At 39.5% G+C, this 21,809-nt stretch overlaps 1 protein-coding gene across 7 annotated transcripts in view; it reads left to right on the top strand.

The window, feature by feature from the left end:
* The window catches only part of elavl2 (ELAV like neuron-specific RNA binding protein 2), a 589,373-nt gene that overhangs the window by 512,757 nt on the left and 54,807 nt on the right, over positions 1 to 21,809 (top strand). For 5 of the 7 annotated variants that reach the window (XM_051930137.1, XM_051930135.1, XM_051930136.1 and 2 more), the window contains one exon: positions 16,648 to 16,686. The exons of the other annotated variants lie outside the window; for them this stretch is intronic. In XM_051930137.1, the coding sequence (XP_051786097.1) occupies positions 16,648 to 16,686 (39 nt within the window). The remainder of the gene's footprint in view (positions 1 to 16,647; positions 16,687 to 21,809) is intronic. 7 annotated transcript variants of the gene reach the window in all.

The raw sequence follows: 21,809 nt of genomic DNA, 5'->3' as shown, positions 1-21,809 counted from the left end.
TAATCCTTGCGTGTGCGTGAGTTGCGAAATGTAAACAAAGGCAAGATGGCATCGACATGTCACAAGGGAGCGAAGTGAGTGCAGAAAAGAAAACACTCGGCAGACAATGTTTTGCGTATCATCGCTGAGTCGGACTCTGATTTTTCAGAATCGGATTTTATTGACAGTGATCAGGAAATCGAGCAAGAGAGGGAGAAGCTGGTATCAGCTGATCAGACACCAGTCGATGCCGCGCCAGCTGAGCGAATTCGCGCAGCCGATGCACCTACGGCAAGGTTCGCATGGGAGGAATACCCAGACATTGATCCGTGGGAGCCGAACTGGCTACTGGACTTCACAAGACAGCATGGCTTGCTGTTGGACACGACAGATCACCAGCTGCTGGACTACTTCAGGCTGCTTTATCCTGATGCTGCTTTTCAGCTACTGTCAGATGAGGCAAACAGGTAGGCAGAGAAATTTTTTGAATCGCGGGCCGCGCTTGCATCGCATTCTCGTTTTTCAAAGTGGAAACCCACAGCAAAAGACGAGATGAAGGGCGCTGTGGCATTACAAATAGAGATGGGACAGAACTGGTGATATAACTTCAGGGAGCATTGGTCCAGACGTGCTTTGTCCCCTGGTGGCTTTGGATAGGTTATGCAGCGTGATGATAGGTACGTGATGCTGCAAAGTTTTATTCACTTCTGTGATAACCAGAAGTAAATCCCAAGGGGTGAGCCAGGCTATAACGCCATGCATTAAGTTCAGCCCCTGCTTGACATTGTGGAACCAACATAGAAACAATTTTATCAGCCTGGCCATGATTTGTCTGTGCATGAATCTATGATAAAATACAAGGGGTGCTTTTTTTTCTGCAAATATATGCCAGACAAGCCCAGAAAGTATGGCATAAAGGATTTTGTACTGGCAGAAGCAAACACTGGTTTCTGCCTGAAAGTAATTAAAGTTGCTACCGGAATCGAATAAGGCCGTGGTCTTGTACCCGTTTACAATCACCACGCCTGTATGTGGGACCGCCAACGGGTTAGTCAAAGCATACCAACCCCTCCTCCCCCTCCACCTGCATCCCTCCTTGCTCCCTCAGATTGTGAGGCAGTCCTTTGAGTCTCCAGGACCTCTATGAGCTCTGCCATGTTCATAAACTGCTTGCCCCAGACTGGCTGGGTGAAGCCATGGGGAAGCGATTTCAGGAGCAGATAGCAAGCTACCTGCTCTATTATGTGGTAAGGCTTGTTCTCAAATGGCCGTAGCCATGCCCTACCATTGTCCAGAAGGACCAGGCTTGCTTGTAGGTCGGCCGCTCTGGGTCCAACCTCCAGTTCTTTATTTTACTCACCTGCCAGTCTGGGGAACCCCTAGGTGGTAATTGGGGCTCTGGTTTCACAGGGAAGCGGGCACTTTCCTCCGAGAGAGCATAATAAGCCCCTTTTGTCTCCCCCCTCCAGAGCAGCCCAACTCTGAGCCCCTCCCACACACTCCCTGGCCACTAGGTGGCCTAGTTACATGTGCCGGGAACAGAGCCCGTACCGGGTCTCGCCAAACCACGGGACACCCTCCCCACCTGAAAACTCGGCCCCGGTATGCACCACCTGGGGACATTGCAGGTCCTGTCCCCTTCTCTTCCGGGACTTCTCCATCCTGCCAACTACACCAATGTCAGAAACTAGACTCTGTGTCATGGAAAGGTTTGGGGCAGCCACCCATATAATTGATTTCCCGGCTGCAAAGTTGAGCAAGTAAATACAGCACTGCTGTGCACAAAACCGAGTCCAAAACAGAACTGAGGGAATAGGGAAAAGGTGTACGCTTTTAAACGGGAAGACAGGAAGTGAGATCATAAGGGTCGGGCTCATGAAGGTCTTCGGCCATTGGTTCGAGCCTGGACGTGACATCACAGGGGCTGGAGCCAGCAAGGTCTCCTTCCATAGGCTCGGTCCTGGGAAGTGACATCAAGAGAGCCAGGTGGAATCTCCCGTGAATGGTCTACAGGAAAGGGAGAAAGAGTCAGTGCACTCTGCCACATCTCGGAAAGCCTCGGAATTGCCCTTACTCAAGCCCTTTAGCTGCCTCCCATGCGCATGTGTTTGACAGCACACACTTGCCATCATTGTAGCTTCACCAAATCCCCAAACCTTCATGTCTTTGGATGGAAAACTGATCACACTGTGGAAACCCACCAGGAAAACATGCAAACTCCAGGCAAGGATCACAAGGGATGCGACTCCCTGCGAGACAGTAGTGCTACAACTCTGCCACCTCATATGTGTAACTATTAACTTTGTTTGAATAATGAATACTGTTAACGATTTATCTGTAAATGTAACATACATATTTGAATGCTTTTCATTATGAAAGTGATGTCAAGTATAAATCTAAGAATTCTAAATGTGCAGAGAGCTGGAATATTATAAATGTGTTGCAATTAAGAACTGGGTCGGTTTTAAGATGACGTTTATGAAGATCTACTTTAATGATAAAGTACAGGATTAAAGAGAACATTTAGAGTTTAAAGCCGAAATTTCCACTTTAATCACAAAATAGACATTTTCTTTTTTTTCCTCTGTGGCTCAAATATGCCTCCATGCATTCTGATGGTATTGTGAAGATGCAAAATAAAAACCACAGCACAGAAGATGGTATGTGAGAACTTCAAAATATATCGTGTCATTACTTTAGGGAATATGCGACGCTTGGATATAAAAACAATACGAATACATTTGTATGTCAGCATTTTGCTTCACCACATCAAACACTGAAGCACACACATCGACCCTGGCGGATCCTATAAGCGGCTGGAGTAGCAATACATTCAGGCAGGAATTCAGGGTTTGAATGTGGAGAGTTATGACAATATTCCAGAAGATGACATGACTGTATTTGGATAAATGTATATTGTTGTACATGAATAAATAGAACATAGCTGTTGGAGCAAGAATTAATATAAGATCTGGTCTTATTTTTGGGGAAACACGGTAATCCAGGTAAAGTTTTAGAGTGAAACCTTTTGTTTATATAGTGTGTGTGTGTGTATAAAAAATCTTGTATGAAATAAACATATTCTTTAAAAAGTGCCTTTCAATATCACTTTGCACTATCACTATATCACTATGCATTGTGAATTTAAGATCTTCCTGAAAACATAATTATGCTGCATCTAGGTTTAAATGTTTAGAAATGTTCAATAGGATTGATTTCATTAATAACACTAGATGTTACAGGACAACTTAGGAAAATTGAAAAGCCTAATGCAGTGAATATTTTAAAATAAAGTGGTTTCTGTGTATAGGTTGATAGATTCAGTTCCGTATGCCATCTTTTTTAAGAAGGAGAAAAGGCCTAGTTTTCAACTTAAATTCAACTTGTATCATTGCCTGAGGTCTCATTTCAAGGTAAAAAATTTGTAATATTTAATAGGTAAAGGTACAGTACATGGAGTCAAAACCTTCCATCAGCATTTAGTTCTTAGTTTCAATTACAAATACCAGTAACGTCTGTATTGTGTACAATGGCAAGAACATTCTTCTGTAATATTTAAGTCGATTTTCATGAATAAAGGCTTTTTGGTTTGTGTTAAACTAAGCAGTCCAATTAGTGCACAGTATTTATATTCAATCAAGTGCCTTTCCTGTGTATCTGTAAATGTATACTTTGTTTATATACTTCCTTACAGTATTGTTAATTGAGTAAAGCACTGTATTCTTTTGGTCTGAGATGTCTTGCCAGATATAGTCAACAATAAGAAGCAAGAAGGAATAACTTAAAGAAATACACCACCTATTTTTTTCCCCTCCTTAAGGTTACCCCATATAGTTTTTAGTGGTGACTGAGAACAATTTTTAACATGTTTTAGTGGAGAAATTACATAACTGATTCTGACTGAATAGGACCTAATAATGACCAATGCTGGACATGAGCCAATGATAGATAGATAGATAGATACTTTATTAATCCCAGGGGGAAATTCACAAATGATGTCAAAAACTTCTTCTTTTAGCTACTCTCGTTAGGGGTTGCCACAGCAGATCATCTTCTTAAATATCTTTCTGTCCTCTGCATTTTGTTCTGTTAGACCCATCACCTGCATGTGCTCTCACCACATCCATAAATCTTCCCTTGGGCCTTCCTCTTTTCCTCTTCCCTGGCAGCTCTATCCTTAGCATCCTTCTCCCAATATACCCAGTATCTCTCCTCTGCACATGTCCAAACCAATGCAATCTCGTTTCTCTGACTTTGTCTCCCAACCGTCCAACTTGAGCTGACCCTCTAATGTACTCATTTCTAATGCTATCCATCCTTGTCGCACCCAGTGCAAATCTTAGCGTCTTTAACTCTATCTCCAGCTCTGTCTCATGCTTTCTGGTCAGTGCCACAGTCTCCAACCCATATAACATAGCTGGTTTCAATACAATCCTGTAGACCAGGGGTAGTCAACCTTTTTATACCTACCTCCCACTTTTGTATCTCTATTAGTAGTAAAATTTTCTAACCGCCCACCGGTTCCACAGTAATGGTGATTTATAAAGTAGGGAAGTAACTTTACTTTATAAAATTTATAAAGCAGAGTTACAGCAAGTTAAAGCATATAATAATAATTACTTACCAAGTACTTTGTCGGATTTTCGCTAAGTTTGGCAGAATAAATCTTTATAAAACAACTTACTATATTTAAATCTATCTTTTTATTTATACTTTGCATACATAGAAATTACATTAGTTAATTGAATTATTAGTGGGATCCCTGAGGCTGATGCTGGGAAACTAAATATTGAATATCCTGTTCAATTTTTGTGAGGAACAAACGAAGGTCTCCCCTTTCGGAAATATTCAGGTGGTTTCTTTCTTTGGTTATAATATGATTAACAGCACTAAATCCTGATTCCACAAGATAAGAGGTAGGGAAAGGTATCAATAAACTGAATACCATTTTCCACATATTTGGATATAAGACCGGCATTTTTTTATTTTGCCATAGGTTTTCATATCCACCACTGTCGAATTTATGTTTACTTTCTTCATCATATCTAATTTCTAACAGTTCTTTTTGGCAAGTTGTATCAGCCTCTTCAATATTTGCGGTAAAAGGATTTTTCATCCAGTCATATACCTTCAATTTCAAAATATCTTCAAATCGTTTTTCCATGTCCAATTTAAGTTCATTGAGGTGGCTACTGAATCTGTCAATATCCTCTGGAGTTGCATCATCTTTTATAGATGATAATTGAGGAAACTGATGAAATTCTCTCTTCAATAGATTATGATGAAGTAGTTCAAGTTTGTCAATAAATAGCACAATACTTTGGCAACCTATAAGAGTTTTATTAGCTCCTTGAAGCTGCAAATTGACATTGTTAAATCTCTTGAAAATATCTGCCAAGTAAAAGGCATCATTCTTTACTGTTTTTAACTGTTGACACAGATTGGTCTCATTATTTCAAAAAATTGTATGACACTATCATATAATGCTACAAATCTAGCCATATATGTACCCTTTGACAGCCACCGAACTTCTGTGTGCAAAAGTAACTTAATAAAATCTTCATTATTGTCCTGGCAAAGCTGCCGAAACATTCTATCATTCTTTGCATTGGATTTGATCTTGTTTACGGCTCGAATTATTATAGTTAATGATGAATGGAGACTTGTACTTAGATGTTTTCCTACAAGATGTTGTCTGTGCACCACACAATGAATACATAAAACATTTGGCACTTCCTGCTTCAAATAAGCAACAAATCCACGATAGCGACCTACCATTGATGGTGCTCCATCAGTAGCGCATGCAACAATATTATTCAAAGGGATACTATTTTTTGTAAAGTATGTTCTCACAGTATTAAATATAGATAATCCTTTTCTATCTGTGATGAGATTTATTGCGAATAGCATTTCTTCTCATTTTCATCAAAATAGCGTACGTATGCCATCAATAAAGCATCATTATCTGCAATGGTAGATTCGTCCAATTGCATGGAAAATGAAGAGTTTTGGAGAATACTTGTTTGTTTTCAACATTAACTGCCATTTCATCAATTCGTCGCTTTACTGTGCTATCGCTTAGGGGCAACGTTTTTAAAATTTGAGGTATATCCTGATGCATTACTGTTGAGATAAATTCTTTTATAGAGGGTATTATTAGTTTCTCCAATATTATAGCTTTTACCACTTTTTGCAATTAATTGTGAAATGCGATAAGTGGCAATTAATCCATCTTCGTTCATTGTATGTTGTTTCTTAAAAGATGCAACGATAGTTGAACGATTTTGAAATTTTTTATATATTTCCTGAAAATATTCAATGGGCTTGTCCTTGTCATTTGGATGCTTTGTAGAAAGATGTTCTCGCAATCGACTTGGCTTCATTGCCTCATTGGATAATGTGTTATGGCACAATAAACACATTGGATGTTGTGTTTTTGCAACAGATTCTATGAAACCCATCTTCAGATACTCTGGCGAATAGCCGCGTGCGTATTTCTTTTTTTGAGACATGGGCTCACGATATTTCACAATATTTTGTTTGAAGCTGTGAGCACGTGCTTGCTCTCAGAAATCTAATTACGTACTGACTTTAGTTTCGATTACGTAACGTGAACAAAACTTATGCGCTTGAAGTCTGTTGCGTGGTCGCGACTTTTGGAAGGCTGCGTGCTTTTCCGATCCGGTATGCGAGACGTCCTTCTCGTCTCCTGCCGTTGGTCAGGCAGGATCAGGCATTCCGGTCGCTGGACAGCACAGTGTACATTGGACGTGGATGGTCAGTCAAGGCGCTGGCTATCACGATCCCGCGAGGTTTTCGTCCGACCGTAATGTTGAACGATATGTGGATCCAACAACAGCCGTTGGGAGTCAGGATCGGCATGTAGTAATTGTAGCTTCTTGTACGTTGAAATGATGAATGTGTTGACAGAGTAACAAATGCTGGGTACCTCTAAGTTGAGGATTGCTGGATGTTACAAGTGTCATGGTTGAGAGAGAGTTTGTCGAGACGAGACTAAGTTAGTGAGTATCCGTGGTTGTGCGTTTTATAAAATTTTATGTAGCGGGTGTTGGCCAATGGCATCACTTCTTTGCGATCGGGGCGAAGTAGCGAGACATCGGCTAGTTTTGGCAGTCCAAGGGGGGGGTTCCTAGAATGTCACCCTATTACCCTAAAATCTGGGAATCGAGATGAAAATATGAGTTAATTGGTGTCTCCATTGTCCGGCAGTTTCTGTCGAAGCGTCGAACCATGGAGTTCTTTGTCTACGGGGTAATAAAACGACGAACGGCTAGTTTTTGGGCGACAATAGTATGTAATCGCAGCGCTGTTTGGTTGCTCCGCTACCGCCCACCATGAAAGCTGGAACGCCCACTAGTGGGCGGTAGGGACCAGGTTGACTACCACTGCTGTAGACCTTCCCTTTCACTGTTGCTCATACCCATCTGTCACAAATTACTCCTGACACTCTTCTTCCCCCATTCTACCCTGCCTGCGCTCTTTTTCACCTCTCTTCCACAATCCCCATTACTCTGTACTGTTCATCCCAAGTATTTCAATTCATTCGCCTTTGCCAACTCTACTCCTTGCGTCCTCACCATTCTACACACATGTATTCTGTCTTGTTCCTACTGGCCTTCATTCCTGTCCTCTCTAGAGCATATCTCCACCTCTCCAGTGTCTCCTCAACCTGCGCCCTACAGATCACAATGTCATCAGCAAACATTATAGTCCATTGTGACTCCTGTCTAATCTTGTCTGTCAACCTGTCCATCACCATTGCAAATAAGAAATGGCTCAGAGCCAATCCCTTATGTACTCCCACTTCCACCTTGAATGCTTCCATCACTCCTACCGCAGACCTCACAACTGTCACACTTCTCTTGTACATACTGTATCCTGTACAACTCTTATGTACTTCTCTGCCACTCCCAACTTCTTCATACAATACCACAGCTCCTCTCGAGGCACCTTGTCATGTTTTCTCCAGGTCCACAAAGATGCAATGCAACTCCTTCTGGCCATCTCCTTATTTCTCTATCAACATCCTCAGAGCAAACCTCACATCTATGGTGCTCTTTCTTGGCATGAAACAATACTGCTGCTCACTAATCATCACCTTTCCCATAACTTCATGCTGTGGCTCATCAATTTTATCCCCCAGTAGTTACTACAGTCCTGCACATCTTTCTTATTCTTAAATATTGGCACTAGTACACTTCTCCACTCTTCAGGTATCCTCTCACTTTCCAAGATTCCATTAAACAATCTGGTCAAAAACTCCACTGCCATCTCTCCTAAACACCTCCATGCTTCCACAGGTATGTCATCTGGACCAACGTCCTTTCCATTTTTCATCTACATCATAGCTGTCCTTACTTCCTCCTTGCTAATTAATCCATTGCACTTCCTGATTCACTATCTTCACATCATCCAACCTCTTCTCTCTCTCATTCTCTTCATTCATCAGCCTCTCAAAGTACTCTTTCTATCTGCTCAACACTCTCCACGCTTGTGAGTACATTTCCATCTTTATCTTTTATCCACCCTAACCTGTTGCACTTCTTTGCCAACTCTGTCCCTCTGTCTAGCCAATCTGTACAGGTCCATTTCTCTCTCCTTAGTGTCCAGCCTCTCGTACAACTCATCATGTGCCTTTTCTTTAGCCTTTGGCAGCCCTCTCTTCACCTTGCACCTTATCTCCTTGTACTCTTGTCTACTTTCTGCATCTCTCGGACTTATCCCACTTCTTCATCATCATCAGCCTCTTTATACTCTCTTGTACTTACCCATTCCACCACCAGATTTCCTTTTCCTCTGTCCAGATGTCACACCAAGCACCCTTCTTTCTGTCATCACCCTTACTATTTCTGCTGTAGTTGCCTAACTGTCTGGTAACTCTTCTCTACCACCTAGTGCCTGTCTCACCTTCTCCCTAAACTCAACCTTGCAATCTTCCTTTTTCAGCTTCCACCATTCGATTCTTGGCTATGCCCTCTTTCTTCCTCTTTATCGCCGTTATCCTACCTATGCTGCTTAACTACACTTTCCCCTGTCACCACTTTGCAGTCTTCAATCTCCTTCAGATGGACTCTTCCACATAGGATATAATCTACCTGTGTGCATCTTCCTCCACTCTTGTACGTCACCCTATGTTCCTCCCTCTTCTCAAAATACATATTCACTACAGCCGTGTCCATCCTTTTGACAAAATCCACTGTCATCTGTCCTTCTTCAGGAGTGGTGGCTCTGAGGCTAGGGATCTGCACTGGCAATCGGAAGGTTGCCGGTTCGAATTCCACAAATGCCAAAAGGGACTCTGCATTGTTGGGCCCTTGAGCAAGGCCCTTAACCTGCAATTGCTGAGTGCTTTGAATAGTGAGAAAAGCGCTATATAAATGCAAAGAATTATTATTAAAGAATTATTCCTCTCCTTGACACTATACCTACACATTTACCTCCTCGTCTCCTCTGTTCCCTTCATCAACATGTCCATTGAAATCCACTCCAATCACCACTTTCTGTCCCTTCGGTACACTGTTCATCACTTCATCCAACTCACTCCAAAAATCTTCTTTCTCATCCATCGCACACCCAACTTGCAGGGCATATGCAGTAACAACATTCATCATCACACTTCCAATTTCCAACTTCATAATCATTCCTCTGTCTGACACTCTCTTTTCACCTCCAAAACACTCTTGACATACTGTTCCTTCAGAATAACCCCTACCCCATTTCTCCTTCCATCCACACCATCTTTCTTATATAATACTCTACCATGGCTGTTCATTTGTCTGTCCAGGATTTTAAATCACCTGTAGTTCACAAACCATTTGACCTATTGACCTGAAATTTGGTACACATATACTGCGTGACCTCTACTGTCCGCTGTCGGGGTGATGACTTTTATTCCTCTACTTTTATTTTATTTTAACTCTCGGCTGTGGGCAGCAAGGCGCCCACATGCGTACGGGCACTGTTCTCATCCCTACCACCTTCGCCATCACTTCCTCTACCTCTTCATATCTCAAATCATTATTGAGGCAGATTGAAGACTTAAGTGTCAACTTAAGTAAAAAATTAAGAAAAACATACTAAGTAATTGCATCACAAAAACTGACTTAATCAATTTTAGCAGGAAAAGATGCAGACGGAAGAAAAGAAGCGGGCCGCTAGGGTGGAGAAAAGAGCTGCTCAGGAAGCAGTAAGTGCATTGACCTTTGAGCAAACGAATGCTAAACTTACAGAGTATGAAAACTATCCGTCAAGTGTATTCACTGCACGTTGTTATGCAGTCCGCTGTTACTGATGATAGAATAACTTGAATCCACCTCCGATCCACCTGGCCTTACTCCCCTTCCATTTAGTCTCTTACACGCATAATATATCAACCTTCCTTCTCTCCATCATGTCTGCTAACTCTCCCCCCTTACCAGTCATACTGCCAACATTCAAAATTCCTACCCTCAGTTCCACTCTTTCTTTACCTTCCTCCTCTCCTCCTGCCTCCGGGCATGTCTCCTAATTTTTCTTCTCCTTTGGCCAGCACCCTGTTGGCTAACAGTACTGGTGGTGGTTATTGTTAACCCAGGGCCCAACCAAACGGGTGTGGAAATTTGTATTGTTGTCCCTATATTGATTTGGCAAAGTTTTATGCTGGATGCCTTTCCTCACGTAACACTCCCCATTTATCCGTGCTTGGGACTGGCACGAAGAAGTACACTGGTTTGTGCATACCTTGTGGCAGGGTTAGCCAATGATGTGAAAAACAACTATCAGAAAACCTAATTCTCACATAATTCCTGTCACATAAACTGCATGTCTACAATCTGGTCTACTTCTTCACTTCATTGATTTGCTGCCGTCTCGCAGGGAGTCACGTTGCTGATGTTGCCTGCCTGGAGTTTACAATGTTCTCCTGCTGGGTTTCCACAGTGTGCTCCGGTTTCCTTCCAAACTTATGCAGGTTTGGGGATTTGGTGACATGAAAATGACAATAGTGTATATGAGTGCTTGTATTCACCTTGCGATGAGCTGATGCCCCGTCCAGGAATTGTTTCTGCCTTGTTCCCAGTGCTAGTTGGGATGGGTACATCCCTAGATTGATGAATCCTTGAACATCCTTTTCAGAGAGATTGCGGCATGGTGTCCTCAGATTTTAATGGATGTTTCACGTTTTCTCACCATGATGATATCTCACACTGCCACCTGGTGGAATATTCCAGATTTACGTAAAGTACGCGCACAAGTGTGAACAGAAAAATGCTTGCGTAGCAGTAGTGTCCACTGGAGCATGTCACGTTGCGTGAAGTATAAACCTGGCCTAACGGTTTGTCTCAACAATTCTTTCAAAAATATTATCATCCAGAAATAACTTCAAGTATCTTAGTGGATCTTGGCTGTTCACTTTTATTCCTGGCTGCCCCACAGAATCAAAAAGAGGTGGTGCTGGTTTATTTGATAAAGGATCAAAAGAAATATAAACATGAACAACACTTTCGGATTCCTCAAAATCATTTTTCGTTTGTTTTGTTTGTAGTCACCAGTATTTATAATTATTCATTATTAAAATATTGGTACGCAGTGAATCACTTCTGTTGCTGATTCAGCCTGGGTAATGTATCTCTCTGGGCGGTAACGTGGATAAATGAAGGCCAAATTTCAATCTCTTAATACATTTTAGTTTTAATTGTGCTTTTTTAAACCATTACTCATTCAAAGAGATCTTCAGTCCCCCTCCTATTTTTACCACTCCATGTGATAAAACACATCCTGGAGATGCATATAGCTTATTAAAATAAAAGGTTAAACAGGTTTTAGACACTGTACAACTTTTGGAATGATTTTTTTTTTTTTTTTGCTGTCCCAAGGTTTCATTCTGAACAAATTGAAAGGCTCGTAATCAAATTGCATTGCAATCATCTGATAGCACTGATTTTGATATACAAATAATTAGATCACTTATTTTTCATAGGCACAGTACTTTGTGATTTTGGCTGAAAAATATACTGGGGGGTGAATATTTTTATACATGTAAAGGTAGAGAGCTTCAGTATAAGCTTAAAACTTGTTTTTACAGTTAGGTCCATAAATATTTGGACAGACACGACTTTTTTTCTAATTTTGGTTATGTACATTACCACAATGAATTTGAAATGAAACAACTCAGATGCAGTTGAAGTGCAGACTTTCAGCTTTAATTCAGTGGGGTGAACAAAATGATTGCATAAAAATGTGAGGCAACTAAAGCATTTTTTAACACAATCCCTTCATTTCAGGGGCTCAAAAGTAATTGGACGATTGACTCAGGCTATTTCATGGGCAGGTGTGGGCAAGTCTGTCGTTATGTCATTATCAATTAAGCAGATAAAAGGCCTAGAGTTGATTTGAGATGTGGTGCTTGCATGTGGAAGATTTTACTGTGAACAGACAACATGCGGTCAAAGGAGCTCTCCATGCAGGTGAAAGAAGCCATCCTTAAGTTGCGAAAACAGAAAAAACCCATCCGAGAAATTGCTACAATATTACGAGTGGCAAAATCTACAGTTTGGTACATCCTGAGAAAGAAAGCAAGTACTCGTGAACTCAGCAACGCAAAAAGACCTGGACGTCCACGGAAGACAACAGTGGTGGATGATCGCAGAATCATTTCCATGGTGAAGAGAAACCCCTTCACAACAGCCAACCAAATGAATAACACTCTCCAGGGGGTAGGCGTATCGATATCCAAGTCTACCATAAAGAGAAGACTGCATGAAAGTAAATACAGAAGGTGCACTGCAAGGTGCAAGCCACTCATAAGCCTCAAGAATAGAAAGGCTAGATTGGACTTTGCTAAAGAACATCTAAAAAAGCCAGCACAGTTCTGGAAAAAACATTCTTTGGACAGATGAAACCAAGATCAACCTCTACCAGAATGATGGCAAGAAAAAAGTATGGAGAAGGCGTGGAACAGCTCATTATCCAAAGCATACCACATCATCTGTAAAACACGGTGGAGGCAGTGTGATGGCTTGGGCGTTCATGGCTGCCGGTGGCACTGGGACACTAGTGTTTATTGATGATGTGACACAGGATAGAAGCAGCCGAGTGAATTCTGAGGTGTTCAGAGACATAGTGTCTGCTCAAATCCAGCTAAATGCAGTCAAATTGATTGGGTGGTGTTTCATGATACAGATGAACAATGACCCAACACATACAGCCAAAGCAACCCAGGAGTTTATTAAAGCAAAGAAGTGGAAAATTCTTGAATGGCCAAGTCAGTTACCTGATCTTAACCCAAATGAGCATGCATTTCACTTGTTGAAGACTAAACCAGACAGACAGGCCGACAAACAAACAGCAACTGAAAGCCGCTGCAGTAAAGGCCTGGCAGAGCATTAAAAAGGAGGAAACCCAGCACCTGGTGATGTCCATGAGTTCAAGACTTCAGGCTGTCCTTGCCAGCAAAGGGTTTTCAACCAAGTATTAGAAATGAACATTTTATTTCCAGTTATTTAATTTGTCCAATTACTTTTGAGCCCCTGAAATGAAGGGATTGTGTTTTAAAAAAATGCTTTAGTTGCCTCACATTTTTATGCAATCGTTTTGTTCACCCCACTGAATTAAAGCTGAAAGTCTGCACTTCAACTGCATCTGAGTTGTTTCATTTAAAATTCATTATGGTAATGTACAGAACCAAAATTAGAAAAAAGTTGTCTCTGTCCAAATATTTATGGACCTAACTGTATAACTCAGAAGTGACCTGAGATCTCTCCAAAGGCCTCTGCAGATCTTTGAGCCAGAAGGTGCAAAATAGCCTCAAGCAGGCACAAAGATCTATAATTTAAGGGATGACCATTAAGATGGACAGAAGAACCCATCTATTAAGACACCGATTTTGTAATTGGAAATGACTTTAATCCAGTCAGGAGAAGTTCAACCTTTAAAGCCACATGAACCCCAACTCTCGAAGTAATGGGAAGAAGCGAAGAGAGGAGAGAAGTTCAGGTATTCTCTCAAGGATGGGGTGACTCTCCAAAATGACTCTCTGAAACCTAAGATGTTATAAGCCATCTTCTCCATGAGAAGCTGAAAAGGTGAAATTCTCTTTTCTTTGTGGACCAAAAGCTGAGACCCAGTCTTTCAAGACAAAGTTGTGTGCCAGTAGTCTGAGGCCGAGAAGCCATGACTTCAAAAGGGAAACTTTAGTATCTAAACTCTTTGGCCAGAATGAGTTAACACCTATTACCTTTTGAAGTGGCAAAAGACAACAGAAGGCCAACTGAGAAAGCATCAGCACAGAACTGAAAAGGATCATGCAGCAAAGCGAGAGTGCACTCCAACACATGAAGAATTCACTTCAAAAACTACAAAACTCTACACATCTGACATCATGCTTAGTAAGACTTGGTATTGTTAAACTATTTATTTGTGCCAAGATTACTCAGAACTATAAATACTAGTAAATAGCCAACCTATATGTTTTAGTCTGCCTGCGTCCAGTCTTGTACGTCAACATGTATATGTAGTTTTCATACTTCTGTTACTTAAAATGTCCTTCATTTACCTTCATTACTCCTACAACAGGGAAAGGTAAGGTAAATAGCGTTGCTGAATTATTAAATTACCAGTGTTGTCGAATTCGAAACTGATGGTTAATTAACCAAGTTACAATTTCTTTTTCAAATCCCACATTATGGTGTCCTCTTGGTTTGCTGTCTTATTGATTTAACCAATCAAAAATCCTAAGATGCTATAAGATAATAGGGCTGCTCTTGTGTGCTATTCATTCCCTGTATGAGTGAGATTCGTATCTGAATACTTGCATTTAAATTGTATTTTTTCACTATGGGGTTCGAATGCCATCAAGGCTGTCTCTCGTCACTTCACCTGTTTGCGGTTTTCTAGCATATCGAGGTACAGCCAAGTATATGAGGGTGTCTAGTTGGGAAAGCAAGGGTTAGTATTTTGCAGACTATGTCCTCTTTGCCTCATCTGACTGACCTTCAAAAAATCTGGCAGTTTCTTCATTGTTTATGGGGGGATTGTGGGAGGGACAACTCTTAGTGGAGGAGTTAAAGTATCTTAGGATCTTGTTCACTAATAGCGGAGAATGGGAGTATAAAAACAATAGATGGATTGGAGTTGTAGCAGCTCTTGGTTTACCATTCGATGTATATCCCTGTCCTTGCCTAAAGTCATAAACTGTAAGTAATGACCTAATAAATGAGATTGTGAGCACAGGCAGCAAAAATGAGGTTTCTTCACAGGGTGTCGGAGCTGATACTCCATGACAGGGTGTAATGCTCAGCGATTCACAAAGGTCTCAGAGTTGCTGCTTCAGAAAAAGACGCAGTTGAGGCAGTTTCGGCATGTTGTAAGAGTGGATGGCAGACCTGGGACACTAGTGGAATTGTATATCTCAGCTGGTTTGGAAATTCCTGGAAGTTCTGTAGCTGGGTAAAGGAAGTCTGGGCTGACCTGCTTAGCCTATGGCCACCATGACCCTCACCAGGAAAAGCAAATTGTTTGAAGATGAGAATGATCAGAACAAAAATCATTATAAATTAAGTTCCTTTTTAAGTACTTTCCCTTCAATGTTTCATTGGAATCTAATAAAACTAGCCACTGTAACATAAACCATGAATTCTGTATATACAAGTATTTGCTAGTCATTAAGCTCAAAATGAGAAAACTGTCAATTTTTGTTTCCCAGTGTCTGTTAAGTGCTGATTGTGTAAGGTAAAAAAAAAAATGGATTACACATTCAAGGATTTTTTGTTTAAGCACAGACAAACTTAGTAATTTTATTTTAGTGCACTATTTAAGGTTTGTCTTTACAAACAGTTCATGTGCCTTATACTGTGTGCACAGATTTCAGTTTTACCAAAAAGTTATGTGCCCTTTCTCTACATTTTTAATGTTTCTAATTTGTGTAACAGCAGTGCAATTAAGTTTTTTAGCCTTTTTACTGAAGGCTTTTTGATAGCAGCTAACTAAAAAATATGTCCTCGGTAAATGCATTATATATCCATTTACAAAAAACCATAGGATGATTAAATGCTTCGTCTTAATTTTTTGCACATGAAAATAGAGATACAGATTTTGAGCTCATTTTAAATCTTGAGATTTCATAATGTTTACGTTGGAGAAGCCTGTAAAAATGAATAATTGTTGTTGGTTTTATTAATGTATATCAGAAGTACAAGCACGCATTAGTTTCGTTTTTTCATTTAATTTGAAAAATAGTTGAACAAAGTAATGCTTGCTCAAATAAGAGTATAATTAATAGCCTAGACTATTTGGGTTTGCAGGGCATGCAGTATACAATAATTTGACTAAGCGGACTAGTTAATAGAAAAAAGTATTCCAAATATATTCATTTGACATCAAAGCATTGAAGAAAGTAGCCATGAGCAGTGGCGTCTGTAGAAAAATGTGTTCTAAAATGCCCTGAACTGATGTAGATTTTTTTCATACCTGAATATATCAGCCAGTCACTAAGATGGTTATAGTGGTTTCATTCATATAGGTATTAAAGCAAGCCTAAAAGTCAGTCAAAGAACCATTTACTTTATATGTATTAGGTTGCATTATAAATCATCCCTGCTTAAAACTTCCTTCCATTTAAACTGTGAAAATTCTTTAATTTTACAACTAATTTTGGGTTGTTTCTTGTTCTAGGCTGGACAACCTCCTTAACATGGCATATGGAGTAAAAAGGTAAATTCTAACATGCATGTTAGTGTTGTGAAGTGTTCTTACTTCTAAGCTACATTTTATATACAACTGAAGTAAAAGAATGCGACACCATCATAGTTGTACAATACACTTACGGTGAATGCACAAGTCTTAGGAGCATTGGTAAATTGTTTCTAGTACAGAGCTGGTGCGTTGTAGTGCAACTTCCTTGTCCATTGTCTTGATAGGCTAATTTGGAATGTACAGAAACTAAATACCAGTATTTTTAAAAGATATTTGGCATTTAAATTGGTTGTTTGCAGATCCTTTTACTCAAGATGCTTCCATATAGCTATTTTAATTTTATTATTTTAATATTTAATGTTCGTAAAGCCTGTATGTATGTTCCATTTAAAAACAAGAAAAACCCAAAATGGATTCTGAACATGCTTACATTCTTTATTTAGTTGACCTGGTGAACAACCTGGACTTTGTATTCAAATTTCCAATGTTTAACTGGAATCAAGCAAGCAGCAAATGGCAGAAGTAGCAAAAATGTCAAGGAGAGAAATACTTATATAAAATAAATCAATGCCACATTCCCACCATAACCTTTATTAATGTAGCACACGACATGTTAGAGAATGTGAATAGCAAATTTTCTGACCCATGGTATATCACATAGCCTTATAGACATGCCAGTTTCAATGAAGATGTGGCTTCATTTTTTGTGTGCGTTTCCCAAGCTGCTGTTCTTTACAAACATGAAGATAAGTTGTTTTGCATTATGTGGACTTTGAATTGCACGTGTTCCCTAATTAGGACACTTCCCTCCCCCCTTTGCCTAGAAGTTGTAGGCCAATTTTGGATAACACTGTTGGTGAATCTTAAGGTTTGTGTGGTTTTTACCCTTAATCTGCACAGCACACAAAGCATCCTACACTTAGACAATGTGCTTACTATTGCTGCTTTTGATGTTTTCATAAACCTCCTATACAGGTCTTTCTCCTAACCATGTTTATATACAGAATTTTGTAACCAACAAGTCCAAACAGTTAAGAAAAATCAGAAAGTAGATGTTACTGTGTTCTGAAAGAGATATTAATGAAAACTAGGCGGGAAAAAGTCCACATGACACGCATTAGCTGCCCTCTGGTCCTCATCCCTTACTGTTAGCTTCTGCCACTGAATATTTTCTATCCCTATACCGCTGTTATGACAAATGTTTGGAGGCTTCATTTTTTTTTTGTCTAAACTCCTTGATATTACACAAATTGTGAAAAGCACAAAAGTAACAAATCAGTTTTTCAGCAGCACAGTCATTGTCACTTTCCTCCAACAGGTCAAAATCCTCATTTGACGGTGCAAAATCCGAGTCAGACAATACACAATACATCTCTGGCAAAGGTTGTTTTTTTTTTTTGTTTTTTTTGATAAGAGCTGCCACTAGCAGTTGATGCCTTGCCGCAATGAAATTAAATGCCAATTCATCTTTATCTCGTGGTCTTTCTTGGCATCTAGTGGATAAAACTATGTAATCTAGGTGATTTTTTTTTTCTTGGCAGTTTACCCTCAGTTCTTTGTGTTGACTATTATCGACACCTGCCTTGAAAGTGTGAAATATGGCATTAACTTGCTTGCTTGGAATGATGCCTTCAGGATTAACTCCTCCTGAATCAGCAACTGCCAGCCTTATAAGGAAGTCTCGAGTCCAAATGTGACTCTGCCATTGCATCTGCAACATTTATTTAGCATGCTGTGGTTCAACAGCATTAAATTGGGGAGTGTATTATGTTATTTCTAAATTTATTTTGTGTTTTTAAAAAAAAATATATATGGCAAATCATCACGTGTTTGCTAGTAATTGTTAGGAGGAATTCCGTGGAATGAGCTGGGTTTTGAAGACTATTAATAGTTGAGAATAAAACTCTTGAATTTTCAGCATTATCTTTTACAATTTTAGAAAAATAGAACTTTATCTCAAGATGGATTGCTTTGATACATTCAACTATTGGTGCCTTCAATTTTTCATAGTGGACTGCTAGTTTAGTTTTTCTCCATCTATGCTCTGCTGTCTTGCATTTTCTCCTTAGATAAGAGACACTATGACAAGAGCTACATTCAGACCGATTTTAGAATTTTGGTGAAGCTGCAGATGATGAATCAAAATAACATTGTTTAACATTACACTTCTCATATGTTGTAGTTACCAGTATGTCTGCATTAAATCTTCTTCTTCTTTTGGCTGCTCCCGTTAGGGGTTGCCACAGTGGATCATCTTCTTCCATATCTTTCTGTTCTGTGCATCTTGTTCTGTTACACCCATCATCTGCATGTCCTCTCACCACATCAATAAACCTTCGCTTAGGCCTTCCTCTTTTCCTCTTCCCTGGCAGCTCTATCCTTAGACTTATTTTGGGATGTGAACTTTGTGTTTTTGCTGTTGCACTTTATTTATCTGGTTGTTCCACTTTTTTCTCTTTAAAAATTGTTTACAAAAACAAAACGTCATGGATAGGGTCTTTTGGGCTTGAATCATTGTTCAGGTTCCCTTAGAATAGCTAACATATACTGTCAAGATTTTAGTGTAGCTGAAGCTTGAATAGTCCATGCACAACGGCAAGAAGTCCATTAGCAGAAAGTGAAAGCAGACAAAGGGGAGTTGGTAGCCATAAAATGACAAACGGCATCTAATATTGTGACATACTGTGTCAGTATGTATATATGAATATAAATAAATATAAAAAGTAGGACTGTCAACCAATTAAAATTAACTGCATTTAACTGGAAAATGTCATTTGATTAATTGCATGTTTAACCAATGTTGTTCATGTATGTCCTGTACTTCCCTGTAAATGTGACTGCAGTACAACTTTTTAACTGCGAAGACAATTGTCCCATTTGAAGGTAATCGGTAGGAATCATCAGACCTTGTTGAGTGGTGTATTTGAGCCCTAAATCTTCAGTACTGATGAGCAAAAACTGTAGAGTTTGTTTCGCCACGAATTTGCCGAAATCACAGAAATGTTCAGGAACTTCAAACTCCGCAAAATGCAATGAAGTCAATGGGAAAGGTGAAAGTGAAATAGTTCTGAGTGGATTATAACGGTACAGTGAACTTTTAAGTTTTCCATAAGAGTAAAGAAGAGTTTTCCAAATATGCTGGATCTTTGTGGCAAAATATTTTGCCTGAGTTGTGAGGATGCAGTGCTGTTCATGATGCTACTGTGCCTTAAACAGCAAAAGATGCAGGTGAATAGATAACTGCAAAGTTCAAGAAATGACCACAAACTAGCCATACATTTTTTTTCTCTCTTTCTCCCAATCTTAGAGCACATACTGTCCTGGCTTGTTCCATTGTTTGAAGCCATGGCTCAGGGTACAGCTGTAACATCTTTTTTGGTTGTGATCTGTCTTTGCAGATACTTTGCACTTTTTTTCATTCATTATGTTTATAAGGTGAGTCTGAATAGTAATACAGTTATTTTACTGTGTCTCACTCTGACTCAAGGAAGGCAATGAGGGGGGCTCCTTTAAGGCTTGTTTGGACTGTAAAGGCAGAACATGGATAATTATGCATATAACTTTGACTATGGTGGCAGTACTCCTCGGACATTCTCATTATGATCTGCTAATGCACTCCTCAAATGAAAATACTGCAAGGTTTTGTTTTTCTGTTTAACTCTTGCAGGTGCAAATTTTGCTTGATAGAGTGCGACGGTGCAAGTTAGCTCCACTTTTCCTCTTCCATTTTGTGAGCCTATTGAACCCGACACTGTCGATTAGTCATGACCAGGATGAGCTGGCAAATGAGGACACCACATAAGCAAGGGGAAGGTGAAAAAGTGAACAGTGCTTTTATTACAAATCAATCCAAGCAAAGTGTCCAAAAGTGCAGTGTTTAAAATTGCTTCATAAATAAACAATCCATCAAAAGTAAACAGTGTTGGTGGAGGTTAAAAAGTTATATAAATATTCATTTAAAAACAATGAGGTCAAAACCCAGGGACAGTCCATAAAAATAGTGAGGCCCAACAAGGTGGTTATAGTTAATGAAAACAAACAAACATTTTTGTAAACAAATAAAATAACAAAACAAATGAAAAACTAATCAAAACTATTAAAGTAGCTGGAAAGAATGAATATTCTTGCCATTAGTCTTTAACCCTTGTAACTCTAAAACAAAGTAATCCACTATGAGCCACCCCATATATCTTCATCCAGTGAATGGCTGGTGACGAAGGGCAGGTGACAGAGCAAGCTGATTTCAGGTGTGTAAAGCATGTGAAATAGAAACCAATTTACTGTGTTATAACAGTGACAGTCCTTCAGGAGCTAATTGTGACAGCATGATAGATTCTGGTTCAAGTGTTAGTGAAACATACCAAGGTGATTTTGGTTTGAATGTTCTCGGTAGCTTTAACAGATAATCCATTACAGAATTTAAGTCTGTTCATTAATTGTTAGGTGTAATTTTAACTGAGCCCAAGATATGGTATGTATACAGCAACTATTAAATGTCAGCACATGGCTGCATACGAGTCTGACATCCGTTATGATGAGCTGCTGCCTTTCTTTGCGCTTGTTGTATATCAAGATGTAATTCAAATGCCTGAAGTTGGAATGTGCTGGTAAACAAGACCTTTACAGTATGGACAGAAAAATCACAAGTGAGTAACATTTCAGTTTGTTTTTCAGATCTTTGTTGTTTTGACAATAATTCACCTGCCATTTCACACAGGAGAAATTGTTTTTGAAAATAAAACAGCACTGATCAAGAGACTGACAAGGTCACCATACAATATCAGCATATTGTCGCTGACTAATCACTTTTGCTTTATAAATGTTGTTTAACAGTGAATCAATACAAACCTTGTATAATTCCTGAATTGGCAGTGTCTACTGAACAGGTAGGTGGGTGGGTGAAGAGTCTGCCAGGTGGTGAAAAACTAAACATATGTGTTCTTATATTCTATATTTATCTTTTTTTAGTTTACATTCACAGCTCAAAATACCTGATACTGTGAAAATAATACAGTAACAGAATTGTTTTAAAGTATTTGTCACCCTTTTTTCAATTTTTCTCTCTCTAAATAGTTGAAATATCATTCTTTTTGTTCCTAACCTCAGCCATATCATTCATATTGAATACCAGTTTGGAAAAT

Source organism: Erpetoichthys calabaricus, chromosome 7, assembly GCF_900747795.2.
Source record: "Erpetoichthys calabaricus chromosome 7, fErpCal1.3, whole genome shotgun sequence".
In the NCBI taxonomy this organism is placed as follows: domain Eukaryota; kingdom Metazoa; phylum Chordata; class Cladistia; order Polypteriformes; family Polypteridae; genus Erpetoichthys; species Erpetoichthys calabaricus.
This window is presented reverse-complemented; position numbering and strand designations above follow the sequence as displayed.